The sequence below is a fragment of the Bombyx mandarina genome, chromosome 22, assembly GCF_030267445.1.
Source record: "Bombyx mandarina strain Sakado chromosome 22, ASM3026744v2".
Taxonomy (NCBI): Eukaryota; Metazoa; Arthropoda; class Insecta; order Lepidoptera; family Bombycidae; genus Bombyx; species Bombyx mandarina.
In genome coordinates this window covers 3,946,934-3,970,414 of record NC_143228.1, presented here as the reverse complement: position 1 = coordinate 3,970,414, position 23,481 = coordinate 3,946,934, and the positions used below count along the sequence as shown (strand labels likewise).

Genomic DNA, 23,481 nt, shown 5'->3' with positions numbered 1-23,481 from the left:
TGGCAAAGGTGATATTTGAAATCGCGCTGTAGACGAATACCGCTATTAGGTAAATACGATTGAAATTCTGTAGCAAATAATGCGATGTCAAAAGAAAGTACGGGTCCAATTCAGCAATGCCTCATTAAATAGCCATAGTTAGTATGGAATACTGTATTGATGGTTTGTACGTCTCTCAGCGTAAAAAATCCAATAAAATTATGTTCACGTGCGTCAAACCAATGTACGCACGGCGCCAGCCGCTCACTTGGTGTCTATTACATTTATTACGTACCTAACACTCATTACTTCCAATAAGCTCTTGTTGGCATTGACAAATGACATAAAAAATCATTCATATACACATTTTTAAATGTTAGGGATGATAAGCTCATGCTAAACATTCGCTAATCCAGCTTCGGAATGAAAACTCTTCCACGGTATTTCGCGAGAGCGCTGGTGGTAGGACCTCTTGTGAGTCCATGCGGGTAAGTACCACCGCCCTGCCTATTTCTGCCGTGACGCAGTAATGCGTTTCGGTTTGAAGGGTGGGGCAGCCGTTGTAAATATACTTGAGACCTTAGAACTTATATCTCAAGGAGGGTGGCGCATTTACGTTGTAGATGTCTATGGGCTCCAGTAACCACTTGACACCAGGTGGGCTGTGAGCTCGTCCGCTCATCTAAGCAATAAAAAAAAAAATAACAGGTCCTTCAAACGAGGTTTAACAGGCGCTGCCTGTGTTGACTATGCCATTGGCGATGTCACCACTTACATTACTTTACCTAGCTAAAAAAGCAATTAAAAAATAAACATGGGCAAAGAGAGTCCTATTTTAGACTAGAAACAATATTTTTTTCTCAATTGCGTGTTCAAAACGATATTATTCCTCCAAACTGAAACTGAACCGAACCGACATCATTGCTTCAGTGCAGAAGCTATGCACCCCTATAACTGTGCGAGCACACAAAATGCTCTACCGCCATTAAAAACAGATCTTAGAGAAACTCTTTTAAGTTTTTTTTTATTGTTTAGATGGGTAGAACAGCTCACGGGCCACCTGATGTCAAGTGGTTACCGGAGCCCATAGACATATACAACGTAAATGCCCACCTTGGGATATGAGCTCTAAGGTTTATCTTAAGTCAATTGTCATAGCAATCTTCCAGCATGCTTCACAATACGAATTCCCAGATAATGTTTTATTGTTTTCCCCCGATTAGAGTACACTAACAGCAGTACTTAATACATCGTGTAATTTAAAGTTTGCGACTTTTGCACTTCGAACGTTTTATAGATCATTAATATAATCGTTTGTCGCTCATAATTTCAATAAAACATTCCGGTTAATGGAACGATTAATAATAGATAAAAATCTGAGTGTAGACTAAACAGACAGTTTCTATTTACTACGTAATTGGATTTTTATTACCAATGTGCGCAAGGTCTGAGAACATTCAAAAATACAGGTAATGGAACGCAATCAAATCGCTACCTATTAACCGCTAAAAGACTATCATATTTTTTTTATTTTTTTCTTAGATGGGTGAACGAGCTTCACGGCAGAAATAGGCGGGGCGGTGGTACCTACCTGCGCGGACTCACAAGAGGTCCTACCACCAGTAATTACGCAAATTATAATTTTGCGGGTTTGATTTCTATTACACGATGTTATTCTTTCACCGTGGAAGTCAATCGTAAACATTTGTTGAGTACGTATTTCATTACAAAAATTGGTACCTGCCTGCGAGATTCGAACACCGGTGCATCGCTCAACACGTATGCACCGGACGTCTTATCCTTTAGGCCACGACGACTTCACAATTATCTTATCATTATCTTATTAAAACTGCCTATTGTACAAATATACATGTTGCCTGTTAACTGCTTTTTAATGTTAATTGTGTTTAGATGTGCAATAAAGTATATTCTTTCTTCTCTTTTTTTTTTGTTGTTTTGATGGGCGGACGAGCTCACAGCCCACCTGGTGTTAAGTGGTTACTGGAGCCCATAGACAACAACGTAAATGCGCCACACATACATAAATATTTTAATATAGGTACATCCATAACCTTGGAAAAGACATTTTATATTTATCATACAAATATCTTCCCTTGGCGGGATTCGAACCCGCGATCCCCTTATGTAGTGACCATGTCACGTACCACTACACCAGACGGCCGTTTGAGATATAAGTTTTAAGGTCTCAAGGATAGTTACAACGGCTCTCCCGCCCTTCAAACCGCAACTCTGCTGACGGCAGAAATAGGCAGGGTGATGGTACGCACGGACTCACAAGAGGTCCTACCACCAGTGAAAAGTTCTCTCTTCCTCTCTTATTATTAAATTAAGGCTTATAAGGGAAGCGAAAAAATACCGTTATCCAATAAATTAAAATTTCGACCTCATGTCACTGAGTAACTGACGCCATATTAGCATGGCTTCGGAGTAATCACACCGGAGGGATCGTACGTCATCGGTCCAGCTAACTCACAAAAATATAACAACAAATTTTCATTGAGATGATTCCGTTAACGCAAAGTATTGTCAAGTGAACAATTTTAATTTACCTATTTACGTGCGTAATTCTTCCATTACCTTAGCACGAATACTTACTAAAGGATAATTACTGAATTCATTTACTATCCACAAGGTTTATGACTTTTATCGCTGGGACATTGAAAATGCTGTAAATGTTGGGTATTATTATTGGAACTGATTTATTTTATAGTGATCTGGAATAATTGGCGCAATAATAAGAAAAAAGTTAAACATTTTGCCTTTTATTAGTGACTTATAATGTATTCTAGTTTACACGATATTTTGTCATTTGTCAATCGTCAAATGTAAGAGAACACGGTGTGATCATTATAGACTGCGCCCTTTTATAAATACTAGAGGTCCCGCAGTAGCCGAAATTCGACTATAATTAATTGGAATTGTAAGTTTGTTCACTATTATGATTGTATTTTATACTTCTATAATCACAAATTTCGCCAAGACTACACTATAAAAATTATTAACAAAGACAAACAATATTTAATCTCAACTTGACAACAGACGTCAAGAACAAAAGTTTGACAATAAATAGTATGCATGCGTGTGTGCGTCAAATACATGGTATGTAGTGTGTGTAATGTTTTCTTTATTGATTAATGTATCTTTTACGCATTATTTTAAATAAATATTAGCATTGTGCACTTCTTCTCTATATTCTCTATAAGTGTGGAAAAGTTCATATCGTACTCCTCCGTCCGCGCAATTTTCGTAAAAAGGGATACAAAGTTTTTGCTTCACGTATTAATATATAGACTATAATACTCGTAGTATTCTCAGAATAATTGAAATTTGACTATACAATTGCTTTAATTCAGATTCATTTGATGTATACCTTCCATTTTCTCTTTTTTGTTATTCACATAAGAAAAAAAATTAAAATTCTTAAAAAACAATCGGTTATAATACTAAAGCACGACAGTAGCGTTTGTTAATCAAAAACTATGTATTAAATAAACTAAACTACCATATATAAAAAAAAAACAAGAAAAAACGTTAAGCAAGGAGAACATATTGGTCAACTTTTTGTCTTTTTTGAAGGAAAATGAATGTATTAGGATAAATATTTCCAAAACTTTTGTACATAACACTAAGTCTTATCAATGGACACTAATTGAAATAATAATAATGGAAAATCTGGTTCCAAAATACAAATATTGTTTTAGTTAATTCGTAAAAATTATCCTTTTTTTTTCAAGACTCAACTCGACACTATTTTTCGATATTTTTATAATATTCTTACAAAATGGGTTTTACAAAAAAACAATTAGGTCTTTTAAAATGTGTTCAAGTGTGTTCGCGAGTGTCCAGAGAATATTTATACTCAAAATTTAATTTGTGTTAAATTACATCCCTGGACATTTCAAAAACTTTTTTATTTATTTATTGCTTAGATGGATGGACGAGCTCATAGCCTACCTGGTGTTAAGTGGTTACTGGAGCCCATAGACATCTACAACGTAAATGCGCCACCTATCTCGAGATATAAGTTCTAAGGTCTCAGTATAGTTACAAGGGCTGCCCCACCTTCGAACCAAAACGCATTACTACTTCACGGCGGAAATTGGCGGGGTGGTGGTACCTACCCGTGCGGACTCCCAAGAGGTCCTACCACCAGTGATTACGCAAATTATAATTTTTGCGGCTTTGATTTTTATTACACGATGTTATTCCTTCACCGTGGAAGTCAATCGTGAACATTTGTTGAGTACGTATTTCATTAGAAAAATTGGTACCCGCCTGCGGGATCCGAACACCGGTGCATCGCTAGATACGAATGCACTTGAGGTCTTATCCTTTAGGCCACGGCGACTTGCAAACTTTCACATTTCAAATTAAACGATCAAAATTAGTGTTCGAAATGTTGTCTTCACATCAAAGAACCGGACGCGATGCCCAAACTGCTTCCAATTGCTCCAATTAATCTCGATCGGGACTGATAATACTCAGACTTTGGCTCTTGCAAATCCAAAATTATTAACAGAATAACAGACTTCGTAGTGCCTCAATCGATAAATAAAAGACCTGAACTTTTGTATAAAAGAAACTTAAAATAAACAAAAGGAATCCGTCTGAGCGGGGACACATGAAAGGAAAAACAAAATCGTTATTTTTATTTAATTCCGAGCATTTTCATATTTATCTACATTTTAAACCTTCTCTTGACTTCCACAAATAAGTTAAGATCAAAATTAGCCAAACCGGTCCAGCCATCCTAGAGTTATAGCGAGACTAACGAACAGCAATTCATTTATATATATACCTAGTCAGGTCATAAATTCTGTCACATGTTTAATGTAAAATAATTGAAACAAGTTTATTCATTATGTAACCATTCATATACCAAAATGAACTTAACAAAACATAGATACTTATGACACTAAAGTTTATTCAAAATGACCTCCGTGATTTTGAATACAGGCCTTCAATCTGCGCGGCCAGTCGTCTATCGCAGCACGAACGAGGTCCATGTCAATATCGGCGGCTGCCTTAATCAAGGATGTCTTGAGTGACTCCAAATTGGGATGAGGCTTTGAGCACGCCTTTTCCTCCAAGTGTTGCCATATCTTGTAATCTAACGGATTCAAATCTGGACTGGAGGAGGGCCAGTCTTCGTGCCGGATGAAGTCGATTTCACGCGCCGCCAGCCAGTCTTGTGTGCTCTTCGCTCTATGAGCTGGCGCCGAATCTTGTTGGAATACCCAGTGCCTGTTATTGAACATGGTATGAGAAACAGGTTCCACAAGGTTCGTCAGGACTGTATTTTGATACACAACTGCATTCGTTTTTACACCTTTCTCACAAAAATGTACCTCTGTTAAGCCCCAATAAGAAACTCCCAACCATACCACGTGCGAGGATGGAAAATGACCTCGTTGGACACGCGGAATACGGTTGCTCGCTTCTTCACTACTGTGTGCGTACACCATATCATTTTGTTTGTTGTAGCTCTCTTCTACGGTAAAAATTTTTTCATCCGAAAAAAGAATTTCCCGATATTTTTTTCCCGCGTACCGTTTCAACAAAGCGCGGCATCTCTTCAGTCTCAGGTCCATTAGACGAGCATTCAAACGATGTCCTGTTTTTCTTCGATATGCCCGAAGCCCTAAGTCTTCATTTAACACCCTTTTCACCGTGGTTCTGCTTAACCCCATCTGAAGGGCCAACAGTTTCTGCTTACGTTTGGGATTTCTTTGAATTCGCGCCTTCACAGCTTTTATCACTGCTGGAGTCCTAACAGACCGAGGGCGACCACTTCTTGACCTGTCATCTACACTAGAGTCTTCATTGTATCGTTTGATGGTACGATAAACGAATCTTTTGGTTATATTCAAATTTTTCAGTATGTTAAAAATTTGAATTGGCGCGTAACCGCAACGATGCAACGCAATAACTGCAACACGGTCTTCTTTAAGCGTCCACTCCATATTTAAAAATGAGTAAAATTCTAAAAGTATACATTTTTATTTTCATGAACAATTCGAAATTCGAATTCAATAAACTTTTTTGTGGCCAGCATTCTAAAAGAAAAGTTTTTACTGTGTGACAATACTTATGACCTGACTAGTTATATATATAGAAATAAATGGGCGGACAAGCCCACAGTCACCCAAATCTAAAGCTAGTAGTGACAAGCCTACAATTAACTATCTAGAATAAGAGGGGGTGAATTTAAAATATCATTATATTTTTTTAAATAACTAAATAAAGAACACAAATATACATAAAACCCTTTCATATGTATCCAATACTAAATATTATTAAAATGTTTCAAAACTTACATAGAACCGTATTTAGTCATTCTTGAACTAATCGATGAAGCTGTGTCCAAAACATGGAGCGCCTGTTTGTGAAAATAAAATGAAACTAATGTATTTGTTGTTGATTATATATAAAAAAAATTATGACGTGGAAAAATATTTAGTAATCTTAGTGTCCCAGAGCTACATCACTTGCATGGATCATTTATTATTACATGAAGCCGGGTACTAAATACTACGCTTTACTGGTGTTTTTTTTTTATTGCTTAGATGGGTGGACGAGCTTACAGCCCACCTGGTGTTAAGTGGTTACTGGAGCCCATAGACATCTACAACGCAAATGCGCCATCCACCTTGAGATGTAAGTTCTAAGGTCTCAATATAGTTACAACGGCTGCCCCGCCCTTCAAACCGAAACGCATTACTGCTTCACGACAGAAATAGGCGGAGTGGTGGTACCTACCCGTGCGGACTCACAAGAGGTCCTACAAGAGGAAGGCAGCCGTTGTAACTATACTTGAAGCCTTAGAACTTATATCTCAAGGTGGGTGGCACATTTACGTTGTAGATGTCTATGGGCTCCAGTAACAACATAACACCAGGTGGGCTGTGAGCTCGTCCACACATCTAAGCAATAAAAAAAAGCTCTAAGCCTACTTCTGTAATAAGCTCATTAATCGACTAGGAACTGGCAGACTAGCTTTCATCATGTCCTGATTGACATGACATATTGAAAATTTTTGCTTTCCTGTATTTTAGGGTTCTCAAATCCTACAAGCTTTTTTCCTAAGAAATCCGTCTTGTTTATATTGTCATAAAGCAGCTCTCGTTATTTCAAGGCAATTTCAATCTTATATCTTAAAATAGACGACGGCAATAATGAAGTGGTTTCTTACTATTTTAATTGTTATTTTGTGAATCAATCTTTTAAATACCTAATAGTAAATTCTTGCCTTCAGAGAAACTAAATATTTAGACAATAAAACTTGAATCCGGCTTGCGCACCAAGATTTACCGCCTTATCGTTAGCTGAATTAATTTATTGATGCAAATTTGTAACTCATGTTTTATTTGATGAATGAATAAAAAAAAAAAACACGTGTGGCACTCGGGGACTGCCGCCGTAAAGCTATTGCAAAGCATTTTTTATCAACTTATGCAATTACAATTAGACAATAATGATTTAATATTAAAACAATAATAAAATAAGACCACGCTATATTTATAAACATTAACAAAAGCAAAACATTAACTGTCCCCTTCACACTCATAAGCTAGACCGCGTGAGAGAGAGATGGGCAGACTTTTCATGATGCTCATACAGTGCGACGTCACGCCGCGCACTTATTCGCAAACACTACACGAGCGCAACGTGTGAATGTGTTGAACGCGAGCTACATAGTAGGCGTAGTGGGGGTGTCAGGTTATTTTCGTTACGGAATTTCTTGATTCAGTCGCCGCGCTCAAGGCCCGCGATAGAAGCTATGCAATAGCTTAAAAACTCAGACTTATGGTACAAATGCAAACTAGTGCATAAACATTGTTTTTATCACGATTAATAGAAACAAACTTTGTAAGTTCCGCTTTTATATTATAACGGTTGTAAAAAAAAATCGTTACTTATGATTTCATTCTAAACAAACTCTTCTAATAATTTCATAAATATGCAATCATGCCAACATAATTCATATTATTAATCACCATATGATAATTATTCCTTTGCCAAATGGCGAACATATTTCGTTCGAACTATCTACACATCACACTAGTTTACAGCGTAATTGTGGATTCAATTAAACGGCCGTCTGGTGTAGTGGTAAGTGACATGGTCACTACACAAGGCGGTCGCGGGTTCGAATCCCGCCAAGGGAAGATATTTGTATGATAAATATAAATGTCTTTTCCAGGGTTATAGATGTATATTAAATATATGTATGTGTATAATAAAAAATTTACATTTTTAACCGTTATCTAGTACCTGTAACACAAGTTCTTTACGAACTTATCACGGGACCAGTTAACGTGGCGTGATTGTTAGTAAATATTTATTTATTTATTTATTTATAATTCAGTTTTCTGAATTCTTATTAGTTATTTAACTAATTTAGTTTGTACGAAAAATCGCGTTAACACTGGGCCGTAATGTGAGCATCAAATAGTTTAAATTCGCACAAGTAACCTTTATGGAAACAAGTTAAATGACGAATATTCGATGAATACCGGTTGTGCCTACGTTTAACCTAAATTATAATTATAAATCATATCGTTGCAATACAACGTTACTTAATATGCATGTGTAAAACGGCAGATTATTTTAAAAAATCGAGTATAAAAAACACAGGCGTATATTTTTTTTATTATTAGAAGAAGATTAGATTATACAGTCAAAACCGTTTACTGCGACATCGTTTAATACAACATGCCGATTATAATAACCAGGAACAAAGGTCCCGGCTGAATGCCATATGACCGCCTTATTAAAAACTAGCGACCCGCCCTCGCTTCGCTTCGGAAACATTAAAACACACATGAAACAAAAACAAAAAATTTAAAAAAATTAAAAAAAGTAGCCTATGTTCATCAGGGACAATGTCGGCTTCTAATGGAAAAAGAATTTTTCAAATCGGTCCAGTAGTTTCGGAGCCTATTCGAAACAAACAAACAAACAAATCTTTCCTCTTTATAATATTAGTATAGAAGTATAGATATTGCTTTCTACGACATTGGTAATAACGACATACCTCATAAAACGACCACATTCCGATAGAGGCACCCGTCACGTGCGGACGTGCTCATCGTCCACTCGATCGCCCGGCCTTTGTTCGCCCGGCTTTTGTTAGCCCGGCCATTGTTCGCGCGGCCTGTGTTCGTGGTACATCTGCCGACTAAGTGCTCTTTCTGGAAGTTTTTATTTGTTTTGTTTCCTTTTGTTGTTTCTGTGTTCGTGGTACATCTGCCGACAAAGTGGTTTCCTGCAAGTATTTATTTGTTTTGTTTCTTTTCGTAATTTCTGTTTTGTTGTGCTTTTTCTTTGTCCTGTAGTAATCGCGCCGCATTGCCACCTGTGTTCAATAGAACCGCTCAGGTCCGAGAAGTTGGGGCCTCGCCGCAAGGCGAGTGTTTTCAAGACCCGGGGCCGCCCCACCTGGGTACTCAGCGATCATGGACGCTGTATTCGCGGAATTCCTCCGACTTCGCCACCCACAGCTCGCCTCGGAGTTTTTGGCCTTCAAGGCCAATCACACTGCGAGCCCTCTCGAGGACTCCGCCGCGCTCGCTGCTCCTGCGTCGCCTGTACCTGCGTGCAGAGCTTCTGCATTGAGCACCGCAGCCTCTGTCGTGCCTGCCGCTCCCGTGTCGCCTATACTGGCGAGAAAAGCTGCTGCGTCGTCCGCCGTGACCATCGTTTCAGCTGAGCGATCATCCGCGGCCTCCGTCGCGCCCTCTAAAACACCTACACTTGCTCGTAGGTCGCCTGCACCCGCCTCCTCGTGCTCCGACTCTGACTCGGACATGGAGGTCGACCTCGCCCCCGCCTCATCGACGGATGGATTCACCCTGGTACAGAAGGGTAAGAAGCGTGCCGCGGAGTCTCGAGCTCCCGCGGCCGCTAAAATTAGCAAAGCCGTGAACGCGTCGCGCCCCCGCCCTCAGACTCCCGTTGCGCCCCCAGCCCGTGCCACTCCGTCGCCGCGTCCGGTGGCACAAAATAAAACCCAGACCCCTCCCCCGGTTATCCTTCAGGAGAAGGCAGCTTGGGATCGAGTTTGCCTGGCCCTTAAGGCCAAAAATATAAATTTCACGAATGCCCGTAACCTCGCGAACGGCATTCAAATTAAGGTTCAAACACCCGACGACCATAGGGCCCTCTCTGCTTACCTCCGTAAGGAGCGTATAAGTTTCCATACGTATACGCTCCAGGAGGAGCGCGAACTCCGCGTTGTAATACGCGGAATCCCTAAAGAGTTAGATGTAGAGCTCGTAAAAGCCGACCTGTTAGAACAAGGCCTACCAGTGAATTCTGTGCACCGTATGCACACCGGTCGCGGTAGGGAGCCATATAATATGGTTCTAGTCGCTCTCCAGCCTACCCCCGAGGGTAAGAAAATCTTTAACACACAGACCGTCTGTAGGCTCTCTGGTATCGCTGTCGAAGCCCCCCATAAAAAAGGCACTCCTAGCCAGTGCCATAACTGTCAATTGTACGGGCACTCTTCCCGTAACTGTCACGCGCGCCCCCGATGTGTTAAGTGTTTGGGCGATCACGCCACGGCCCTCTGCGCTTGCGACCAAAAAACCGCGACGGAACCGCCTAGCTGCGTCCTGTGTCGAACACAGGGTCACCCCGCGAATTACCGTGGTTGCCCCCGAGCCCCTAAAATAAATCGCCGCGTCGCCCGCCAAAACCGCCTCCGAGCTTCCGGCCCAGACATCAAAGCCTCGGCACCCTCTGCGTCGCAGGCTAAGCCAGCGTTCGTTCCGGCGGCGGTGCCCAGTGTCTCGGCCTGGGCAAAACCGCTGCCGTACACGAACACGGCTACAACTCCCTCCTCCGCGATTCGTCCAGCCCCCGCGACTCGTCCCTCTCCCGCGACTTGCCCTCCGACCGCGTCCGACAATCTCGCTTTAGCGATCGACTTCTTTCAGTCGATCAACTTTGAGCGCGTTAACGCTTTGGGCGACGCCATTCGCGCTGCCTCCACTGCACAACACTTTATCGCCGTTGTGCAGGAATACGCCGACGTATACGCGTCATTAAATACGTACGTCCTCCCCTCACTCCGCCGGTAATCAATGGCGTATATAAGTAGAATAAAGCCCCTATCCGTAACGATAGGATTTTTTAACGCTTACGGTCTCGCAAATCAACGTGATCAGGTTACTGACTTTTTGCGTGACCACCAAATTGATATCTTTTTAGTGCAGGAGACCCTACTTAAGCCCGCGCGCCGTGACCCTAAAATCGCGAACTATAACATGGTCAGGAACGACAGGCTCTCTGCCCGTGGTGGTGGTACCGTCATTTACTATAGAAGAGCCCTGCATTGCGTCCCGCTCGATCCTCCCGCGCTCGCTAATATCGAAGCATCAGTGTGCCGAATCTCACTGACGGGACACGCGCCGATCGTTATCGCGTCCGTTTATCTTCCACCGGATAAGATCGTTCTAAGCAGTGATATCGAGGCGCTGCTCGGTATGGGGAGCTCTGTCATTCTGGCGGGCGACCTAAATTGTAAACACATCAGGTGGAACTCACACACCACAACCCCGAATGGCAGGCGGCTTGACGCGTTAGTCGATGATCTCGCCTTCGATATCGTCGCTCCGCTAACCCCGACTCACTACCCGCTAAATATCGCGCATCGCCCGGATATACTCGACATAGCGTTATTAAAAAACGTAACTCTGCGCTTACACTCGATCGAAGTAGTTTCAGAGTTAGATTCAGACCACCGTCCCGTCGTTATGAAGCTCGGTCGCGCTCCCGATTCCGTTCCCGTCACGAGGACTGTGGTGGATTGGCACACGCTGGGCATCAGCCTGGCTGAATCTGATCCACCATCGCTCCCGTTTAACCCGGACTCTATCCCGTCTCCTCAGGATACCGCTGAAGCCATAGACATCTTAACGTCACACATCACCTCGACATTAGATAGGTCATCGAAACAAGTTGTAGCGGAGGACTTCCTTCACCGTTTCAAATTGTCCGACGATATTAGGGAACTCCTTAGAGCTAAGAACGCCTCGATACGCGCCTACGACAGGTATCCTACCGCGGAAAATCGTATTCGAATGCGTGCCCTACAACGCGACGTAAAGTCTCGCATCGCCGAAGTCCGAGATGCCAGATGGTCTGATTTCTTAGAAGGACTCGCGCCCTCCCAAAGGTCTTACTACCGCTTAGCTCGTACTCTCAAATCGGATACGGTAGTAACTATGCCCCCCTCGTAGGCCCCTCAGGCCGACTCGCGGCGTTCGATGATGACGAAAAAGCAGAGCTGCTGGCCGATACATTGCAAACCCAGTGCACGCCCAGCACTCAATCCGTGGACCCTGTTCATGTAGAATTAGTAGACAGTGAGGTAGAACGCAGAGCCTCCTTGCCACCATCGGATGCGTTACCGCCCGTCACCCCGATAGAAGTTAAAGACTTGATCAAAGACCTACGTCCTCGCAAGGCTCCCGGTTCCGACTGTATATCTAACCGCGTTATTAAACTTCTACCCGTCCAACTCATCGTGATGTTGGCATCTATTTTCAATGCCGCTATGGCGAACTGTATCTTTCCCGCGGTGTGGAAAGAAGCGGACGTTATCGGCATACATAAACCCGGTAAACCAAAAAATCATCCGACGAGCTACCGCCCGATTAGCCTCCTCATGTCTCTAGGCAAACTGTATGAGGGTCTGCTCTACAAACGCCTCAGAGACTTCGTCTCATCCAAGGGCATTCTTATCGATGAACAATTCGGATTCCGTACAAATCACTCATGCGTTCAACAGGTGCACCGCCTCACGGAGCACATTCTTGTGGGGCTTAACCGACCAAAACCGTTATACACGGGAGCTCTCTTCTTCGACGTCGCAAAAGCGTTCGACAAAGTCTGGCACAATGGTTTGATTTTCAAACTATTCAACATGGGCGTGCCGGATAGTCTCGTGCTCATCATACGGGACTTCTTGTCGAACCGCTCTTTTCGATATCGAGTCGAGGGAACCCGCTCCTCCCCACGACCTCTCACAGCTGGAGTCCCGCAAGGCTCTGTCCTCTCACCCCTCCTATTTAGCTTATTCGTCAACGATATTCCCCGGTCGCCGCCGACCCATTTAGCTTTATTCGCCGATGACACGACTGTTTACTATTCTAGTAGAAATAAGTCCCTAATCGCGAAAAAGCTTCAGAGCGCAGCCCTAGCCCTAGGACAGTGGTTCCGAAAATGGCGCATAGACATCAACCCAGCGAAAAGTACTGCGGTGCTATTTCAGAGGGGAAGCTCCACACGGATTTCCTCCCGGATTAGGAGGAGGAATCTCACACCCCCGATTACTCTCTTTAGACAACCCATACCCTGGGCCAGGAAGGTCAAGTACCTGGGCGTTACCCTGGATGCATCGATGACATTCCGCCCGCATATAAAATCAGTCCGTGACCGTGCCGCGTTTATTCTCGGTAGACTCTACCCCATGATCTGTAAGCGGAGTAAAATGTCCCTTCGGAACAAGGTGACACTTTACAAAACTTGCATAAGGCCCGTCATGACTTACGCGAGTGTGGTGTTCGCTCACGCGGCCCGCACACACATAGACACCCTCCAATCCCTACAATCCCGCTTTTGCAGGTTAGCTGTCGGGGCTCCGTGGTTCGTGAGGAACGTTGACCTACACGACGACCTGGGCCTCGAATCAATTCGGAAATACATGAAGTCAACGTCGGAACGATACTTCGATAAGGCTATGCGTCATGATAATCGCCTTATCGTTGCCGCCGCTGACTACTCCCCGAATCCTGATCATGCAGGAGCCAGTCACCGTCGACGCCCTAGACACGTCCTTACGGATCCATCAGATCCAATAACCTTTGCATTAGATGCCTTCAGCTCTAATACTAGGGGCAGGCTTAGGGACCCCGGTAACCGTACTCGTCGAACTCGACAAAGAGGTCGACGTGCAACCTAACCCATGCATCAGCCCGCTGAGTTTCTCGCCGGATCTTCTCAGCGGGTCGCGATTCCGATCCGGTAGTAGATTCATTCGCGAAACAATTGCTCTTGAGTTGTTAGGTCTCCTTCGGAGGCGCTCGGGCAGTTGTTAGCAAATCCCACCCCTCTTGGCTGAGCCTTTGCTCGCCCACCTGTCCTGGTGAAACTGGAAAGGCCTTCGGGCCACCAGTAAACTTTCAATCATAAAAAAAAAAAAAAAAAAAAAAAAAAAAAAAAAAAAAAAACGACCACATTTAACTAATATTTCGGAGAATTAGATCTGTTAGAACGACCGGCTAAGCTGTATTGTAAACAATTTGAATAGGTATCCACATTTGTCTTCAATGGCTTTTAAAATCAGGAAAGAAAACAATACGATTTATTGTAGTGTAGGGTCTTTTCTAATTCTTAGAAACAAAACACGTGCATGCGGTAGTCAAAGCCCGCTTCTTCATATCTTTTCAGTTATTTTGTTACTTATCTATACACAAGACGCACCAAAACTTTGTGGAGTTATTCGTGAAACTTTCAAAATGTCGCAAAGAAAAATAAAACAAATTAATATTGAAGAAAAATCGCGTATTATATAAATATATTTTTCCAATAATTCCCTATCGATTTGTTTGTACTTGCACGATACACATTAAACATCACCGGTTGTTACGACTATCGGTTTTTACGACTGAATATGAGCAGTCCCTTCGATGTCGTTATAACAGATTTTGACTGTATTAACATGAACATTCGAGTTTTATTTCACAATTAATTTATAACTTATTTATTATTTACTATTTATTATTTACTGGTGGTAGGGCCTCTTGTGAGTCCGCACGGGTAGGTACCACCGCCCCGCCTATTTCTGCCGTGAAGCAGTAATGCGTTTCGGCTTGAAGGGTGGGGCAGCCGTTGTGACTATACTGAGACTTTAGAACTATATCTCAGTATAGTCACAACGCATTTACGTTGTAGATGTCTATGGGCTCCAGTAATCACTTAACACCAGGTGGGATGTGAGCTCGTCCACACATCCAAGCAATAAAAACAATTAAAAAAAAATTGTATCTGCTATTTAAAATAAAATAAAAACCACGTATACTATAATATATACTGAACGCCTATGTATATAAATATCATTTATAGTTTATTTATTTAGGGATAATAATATATAGATCTTATTTTGTATCGGAATCAGAAACGCTTTCCTTGTTTGTTAATTTTAGGATTTTATATCAATTTATATTTATGATTTTTAATACGCAATTGTATTTAATACAGACAATATGTTCTACATACCCTCTTAAATGTTCACAATATTTACAATTTTAAGAACGGAACAATTCAGATATCACAGATTCAAATTCAAACGCTTATCACCGACATTGTTGTTTTGATGTCATTATTACACTGCTAGATCTTAGATAGATCTTATTGATACAATTTACAAATGGATTTTTTTTATCTACGATAATCTATTCGGGCAGTACTTCTGGCGTCTTACGACCACTTACTGAACGATAATATAGATGTATGACAATTATTAGTTGTCGATGGCATATCGATAAGATATCACACGATTTACACGACGCTATAGGCTTGTAGTGATATGGTTTGAGTGGAATATGATATGGGTATGACGTAAAGTGACTTCAATGACTATAAATACATCCTGTCGAATCATTTCAAACTTTTTTCAAACGAAATACTTGCTTAAATCATGTTCGCGAATAATTTACTACGATAAGGAATAATATCGTGAAATAAAAATCGAAAGGGCATAATTTAATTCGGGTGATTACTATGAAATTGAGAAACATACTTCATATCGACGGAAGAAAGTAAAATTTTTGTAACTGAAAAAACCAACTTGACGTCGCATACGGGTGGCGCATTCACATCGCAGATGTCTATGGGCTCCAGTAACCACTTAACAGCATGTGGGCTGTGAGCTCGTCCACTCATCTAAGTAATAAAAAAAAACACCAGAGCTATAAAACTCTTCCAAAAATTTATAACTCATATTATATCTATAAAGATAGAAAGTTGAAAATTGGTATGGTGTGGTATCTGAAACTTATTTGATTATATTAATTTAAATACATCGATTTATATAAAGTTGGTATAAAGTTGGAATTTTCAAGATACGACATTTTCGTTTTCGTCCGTCGATATCTCAACGTCGATACAGACATTCAAGGTGCGATGTCCAGTAACCACTTAAGACCAGAAGGGCCAGCTTGAAGTCATTCCAGACTACAAAAATATTGATACTCAATAGGTTTATGATTCCTTGCAAACTAATTTGTATATTTAATTCACATTCATTTTTGTGGGCGGTTCTCCCGATAAATGACGTCAGATTAATGTGGATGTGAGTTGTATGCATATTAGGTACCAAAGTAGATATGAATATTCATCATTCGTATCAAATAATAAAACGTTCAATACCACTAAAATAAATTACAAATTTTATTACTTTTAGTATTCCCACGGCCCTGTTTGTTTGTGATAGAGTGTGAGTAATGTGACGTCACAGAAAGGTAATGTTAACCATTCGCCATAGTAAAAGTTTTTTTTTTGCCGTCATAAACAGAAACTGCACAGGAAACAGATTATTTTAGGATTTTGGCACAAGACATCGTTTCTCATTACCGTTTTCTCCGTCATTCACCAAGGAAACTTATATAATTCGATTTGCGTTTTAAAATCTGACACACCCACTTATTATCTGACACGAAACGATCTCCTGAAAAATATTTGCGAAAAATTCTATTTTAAGGACGCTCTCTTCAGATTTACGTGTTTATTTCAATGTATTCTAAAATACAAACTGCAAATAGAGCCTTTAAAATACTTAAACTTAACACTGATAAAATTTAATCACACTCTTAGTATTATTAAATTCACTCATTTGTCGTTTGTGATAAAATTTCTACACGGAGTCCTTGGCGAAGAGTTAATTTTATGTCAAGATGTATTTAACATTTTTAAAAGATTTAAAAAGAAAGATATTTGCTTGGCATATTTTTTGTAGCGTGTTTATATCAGATTTCAATTTTCAATTTTACCAGGCATTGTATCGAATTTGTCACTAACATTTTCAGATGTCACCAGTTTATTGTTCAATACAATTCTGACGTAGAGGAAGCGGTAGACCTAAGAAAAAATGGACGGATTGCGTGAAAGACGATATGTGTAAGAGGGGAGTGAGCGAAGAAATTGTATATGATAGGGAAGTATGGAAGGAGAAAACTGGGAGACTGGGGGAAGGGCAGGAGAATGATGACAATTCTGACTTCAACCTTGGATGACCTTCGAAGTTGGATGACATCATTCACGTTGTAATGTCTATGGGCTCCAGTAAACACTCAACAACACGGAGGTCACAATTAAAAAAAAATATTTCTAATACAACAAGCCTTGCGATTTGTTTTTAATTTATCATCTGCATCGTAAACTCGAAGTAATGAAAACAAAAAAGAACAAATATTATTTATTTGTTGTCTAAATCTTGACAAAAGAAACAAAAAGATCTTAGATAAAATAAATACTCACAGAATAACGCGAACAAAAGAAGTAACTACATTGATACTCGATGCCTTCGAGAAAAACGGAAAAATTCGAAAATGTAATGTAATTTACTTTTGAGGGCTTCTTATTACGTACTAGTGATCCCCGCAGTAGTCGAAATTCGACTTTAATCAATTGAAATTTTATGTTTAAACATTATTATGGTTTTATTGTCAAATACTATTATACTTATTTAATATAATCACAGATTTCGCCAAAACTACACTACACATAAATAATAATAAAGACAAACAATATTCATCTATTCTCAATTTAAACACAGACTTTAAACACTAACAAAAGTTTGACAATTGACAATAAACAAAGAGTATATTTATATATATCTGTTGTGTCAAATACATGGTAGTGTGTGTAATGTTTTCTTTATTGATTTAATGTATCTTTTATGCATTATTTAAAAAAAATATTAGCATTGTGCACTTTTTCTCTATACTCTCTATAATAAGTGTGGACAGTTTCATACTCCTCCGTCCGCGCAATTTTCGTAAAAAAGGATACAAAGTTTTTCCTTCACGTATTAATATATAGACAACAATAATAGCGCACGTGATGGTCACGTGTGAAAACTGAAATATCCGCCTAATTCCACATTTAGCTGTTTGGCAACGTAACCGGGTACAGAGCTTTTACGGAATGTGTGTTGGCTCGTATTTGAAGATTTAAAAAAGGCAGAATTCACGCGATCTGTGTATTTAAAACGATCTTCAATTTCTTCGTTATTACGATTGACGCTTACAAATGAAGAAATGGTTAGTTTAAATGTTTTTTCCTAATAATGTTTTTTTTTAATACAGATGGGCAAATTATCTTCGAAATCCACTGGTTTTAGTCAGTAACGTGTGATAAGACTCTGCTGAGGTTCAAATCTTGCTGCGGGTGCCAATTTTTCTGATGAAATACGTAGTTTAAATATATTCACCCTTGAAAACAAAACCCTTAAAATTGTGATATCCGTAGTTACGATACAATAAGCCTCAAGTCTTAAGGTGGATTTAGACATTCATGACGTGATGCGGTCTCCCGCCTACGGTCTTTTCTGAGAGCTATAACATGTCCTTCTTCAAACGAGTCTTGTGGAGAGTACTGAGCGGTAGGTAGCAGGTTGGCTCTGCCCTTGGCATTGCTGACGTCCATGGGCGACGGTAACCATTCACCATCAGGTGGGCCGTAAGCTAGATTGTCTACAGGGGCAATAAAAAAAAGTACTAGGTGGACCGTGAATTTTTTTTATTGCTTAGATGGGTGGACGAGCTCACAGCCCACCTTGTTACCACTGTTAAGTGGTTACTGGGGCCCATAGACATCTACAACGTAAATGCGCCACCCACCTTGAGATATAAGTTCTAAGGTCTCAGTATAGTTACAACGGCTGCCTCACCCTTCAAGCCGAAACGCATTATTGCTTCACGGCAGAAATAGGCAGGGCGGTGGTACCTATCCGTGCGGACTCACAAGCGATCCTACCACCAGTAATTACGCAAATTATAATGGTGCGGGTTTGATTTTTATTACACGATGTTATTCCTTCACCGTGGAAGTCAATCGTGAACATTTGTCAAGTGCGTATTTCATTAGAAAAATTGGTACCCGCCTGCGGGATTCGGACACCTTTGCATCGCCAGTTACGACTGCACCGGACGTCTTATCCTTTAGGCCACGACGACTTTCCCCTCACCCATCAATACATTAAAAAAACTGAATTATCATCACTTGGCGATTAAATTATTATGTTAGAATCGTTAGGAAGTAATTACGGATAAAAACTGCTGGATACAAGTCAAGTTTCGAACAATATGTCATTCATCACGTACAGACTTGGCCATGGTTCCTGATGCCGAAACATTGTAAATGCAAACAAAGACAAAACTGCTAAGTACCTCTTCTCCTATTGCTATAAAGCTAGATATTAATGGTATAAATTAGAAAAAAAAGGGAAACAGTAGTAACAATGGAATATGAGGAATTTTTCGAAAGGATCCCTCTATCTCCTTTTTATCATCACACCTCCCGCCACCGTAGCAGAGTTTGATAGTTTTTCCAGAGACCTTTTTTGCCGCGTACCATCCAGCTTTGGAATGAGTTCTCTTCTACGGTGTTTCCCGAGCGCTGTGACATGTCCTTTTTCAAACGAGGCTCGTGGAGGTTTTTTTTAATTTTTTTCTACCTAAGCTGATAGCCTTGAGAGGCTACGTAACCCTAACGTGTAGTTGAGCTCTCGGGGCTCAATCCAGGAGGCGGTGCTAACACTGGCCCTAGCAAGAGCAGTGCTTCACAGAATCTAACACCGGATCGGAAACGCGACCCACTGAGAAGTTCCGCCGAGAAACTCAGTGGGCTGTCTCTATGGGTTAGTTTAATTGCCGAACCCTTTGTTGCATGTGACGGGTTTGACGGGAGCGGTGACCGGTATTTCAGGTGCCCAAAAGCACCATTACTTGATCGGGAGGATCCGAAATGAGGGTACTAGAGAGTAGAAAGTGGCTTGACTCTGCCCTGGAATTGCTGACGTCCCTAAGCGGCGGTTTCATTTACAACGGTAACGACCAAACAAAAAAGAAAATAAGCACAGATCTTAAAGTGTTAGCTGTCACCGACTTTCCACTACTAAGATTTATATCACAATGAAAAACAATGTTAGTTTACCGAGCATAATTTTGTTAATACTGTTCTATATTTCTTGAAGCTACAATCTCAAGCGCAAATAAGCAAGAGTCCGTTGACCTAAGTGTCAGCTGTTTTTGACTGTGCTGTATCGCGATCAGAGCGGTTTGTTTTAACGTTATCGCTCAAGGGATTAGGGCATTAATTGTCACCTAACGGTAATTTCAGTTTCGTGATAATCCGTTGATACCGCAAACACGTATTGTTGGGGCGATCCTCCGAGTTCCAAGGGTTCGGCGATTAAACTAACCCATAGACACTGCCCACTGAGTTTCTCGGCGGATCTTCTCAATGGGTCGCGTTTTCGATCCGGTGGTAGATTTTGCGAAGCACTGCCTTTTTTGGGGCCAGTGTTAGCAACACTCCGGTTTGAGCCCCGTTAGCTCACCTACCCGTCAAGGAAATGCTGAAATAGCCTCATAAGGCTATCGGCATAGGTAAGAAAAAAAAAGATCGAATATTAATTAGTTCGTTTGCAACAAGGAAAACTTTAAATTGAATAATTCATCTATACTTCTGTCAGGGTAATGGGGTCTACCACAGGAGATCTGTCCAGTGCTCTATTCAGGGTGTACGGCGATCCAACGATTTATATTTTTAATCGGTTGTATAAAAAAAAATTTAATTCATTTAGTTGTCCTCACGATGAAAAGATTCACTGATTATATTGCGATGCCTTCAGTTTCATGAACATTACAGATTTATTAAAAAGTAGATCACGGGTGTTGTTATATTAATATGCATTCTCCACCATTGTTCTTTTATTTATTACCTTGTGGTGGTAGCCATCATACAACACAAGATATTTGACAAGTGCCTGAATCTCGCTTACGACATTTTCAAGACAAGCTTGCAAGCTTACAAGTTCCGAACAATAACATTCGGACCGTCGGTCCACCGAGCAATATCACCCGCTCTGTAGGAGATCTTCTCTTTATCGTATACCTAAACCTTAACCGGCGAACGAGTATATATCCCAGTTGATAGTGAGTGGTGACCGATGCACAAGGACATCGGGAAAATTGAGGGCGACTTGTGCACTGATTTCTCTAATCCTCGTTTGGAGAAGAATATTTCATAGTGTCCAGGACGTACTGTCGAGGGTAGATCATGCCAGAGCCGGATGGGACGTGGTCAAAAATATCTCTAAACACGAACTATGGATGCGTAGCTCATTGTTTCCAGGTTTTTTATTGCTTAGATGGGTGGACGAGCTCACGGCCCACCTGGTGTTAAGTGGTTACCATAGACATCTACAACGTAAGACCATAAAGACTGGTAAGTCCGTAGTAAGACTATAGACATCTACAACGTAAATGCCGCCACCCACCTTGAAATAGGTATAAGTTCTAACCTCTCAGTTCAGTACAACAACTGCCCCATTTTTCAAACCGAAACGCATTACTGCTTTACGGCAGAAATAGGCAGGATACCTATCCGTGCGGACTCACAAGACGTCCTACCACCAGTAATGTAGTATGGAGGAACTCCGTTCCGATGGCGAGTAGTCTAATAGGCAGTCGTAGCCGCCATAAGGGGCACCATGAACGTCTTCTCATGTTCCGAGCAAACACAAGCACACGTGATGCGAATGAGCTAAAATATTCCAGGAAAGTGCCAGGCAAACGATACAATGTTTGATGAAGGTGAAGGGTACTCGGCTTAGAGCCAATTCGACTGCGCTTTTCACGGCGCCAGAAATGTACTCCGATCGTTCGGTCGACAACCCGCCTAAACGTCAGAAGACCAGCTGCGACCGTGGGCGGTGACGGAAACTCATATTACTTAAAACAAATCGCAGATCGCAGTTTGGATGGTATCCACATTACCAAAAGGAAAATCATATTTGTAAATTTAAAATAATATGTTGTGACATTTTAAAATTAATTGTGAAATTTATAAAAATAGATTCTGAACCATACTCGCTATTAAATTAGGCGAAATAAGACGCGAATATTGACATGTCGGATAATTTGTTTGAATTGATTGAAAATTAAATAGGTAATTTTACGTAAGATCGTGTTAGGCTACAAAAAAGTGTATCAATTCTAATCTATTTGTCAGCTGATCTGCTTAGAACTGAGTCACCCTTTGAATAATCGAAATTCCAAAAAGGAATATATACATCTACTGTTTGTTTTTGAATCTGAAAGAATACTGGATAATACTTTTATTATATATACTATTTTTTATTTTATTATATATAAACTATTGTAGGAACACAATTTGCGGATAACGATATGTAAATTACAATTTAGTCACTGTTGACAATTGTTTAACAATAGTTATAATGAGTTGACACGACACTTATTCAAAATAGAATTTATTTAAATTTTTAGTTTACTCTTCACTAAAAAGGTTATAAATAGCGTTCATAACTCTTTATTATCTGTGCACGACTGTATAGGACAAAATTAATAATCGTAGTAACGAGCAAATTTACATGCTATTTACAGTATTGTCTTTGCAGTATCCAAATAGCGAAATTTAATTATCACAGCTGTTGGTTATTTAGTGAAGGTCACTGACATGCTATCGTTTAATGAGACCACGTAAACAAACCGAAATTGTCGATGAATTTAATGTATCCAATCATAGCTGGGACTGCATGTTTATTTATCTAAAAGCGTAACAATGTTTAAATATCATAAATTCATATCGCCACGCTGTCATTACTTGATTGTGATTCACAAATGTACTATTCTTTTTTTTTTATATTATTTATTTTGCATTAAAAATTATGTGCTTTGTTTTAACTGTGAAGCACACATACATCTGCTGCATATTAAATAAATAATTTGGAAAAATCAACAAAATAAAAGTTACTCACTTCTCTTCCGTCATTGTTATCACAGTTCGTCCGTTCAGTTATTGTATCAAACGTATGTAAATTATCACTAAATGGTGATGCACTTGAGAACTATCACTGCATGATGACTGACTTGTTCGCGACTAATATTTGGTGTAAACGAATTTTCCGCAAAACGCGTTTGCTCCCCACAAGGGTTAGTTGCGAACTGGCTTCGCGCAGAGTTTTCATTGGAATATATTTTCTTTGAGATATAAACTAGGTACAGAGCTGCTAAGTGATGTTGGGATTCTTACGTTCAAAGACTAAATATTGTCCAAATGCATCCAAGGATAAGAGATTTTTAGCTTCTATATACTCACCATAGTAAACAGTTTCGCCTCGCCTTATTCACACCTTTCCTTTAACTTTAATCGAAATCGAAGATT

At 40.4% G+C, this 23,481-nt stretch overlaps 1 protein-coding gene across 2 annotated transcripts in view; it reads right to left on the bottom strand.

The window, feature by feature from the left end:
- The window catches only part of ST5 (putative sugar transporter protein 5), a 59,615-nt gene extending 36,348 nt beyond the window's left edge, over positions 1–23,267 (bottom strand). Inside the window, exons 1-2 of one of the 2 annotated variants that reach the window (XM_028170829.2) lie at positions 23,075–23,267; positions 6,318–6,379 (exon numbers count right to left, since the gene is read on the bottom strand). In XM_028170829.2, coding sequence (XP_028026630.2) covers positions 6,318–6,337 — 20 coding nt within the window. In that variant the 5' untranslated portion in view covers positions 6,338–6,379; positions 23,075–23,267. The remainder of the gene's footprint in view (positions 1–6,317; positions 6,380–23,074) is intronic. The other variant, XM_028170838.2, reaches the window with a different exon arrangement.
- Positions 23,268–23,481: the final 214 nt, after the last annotated feature.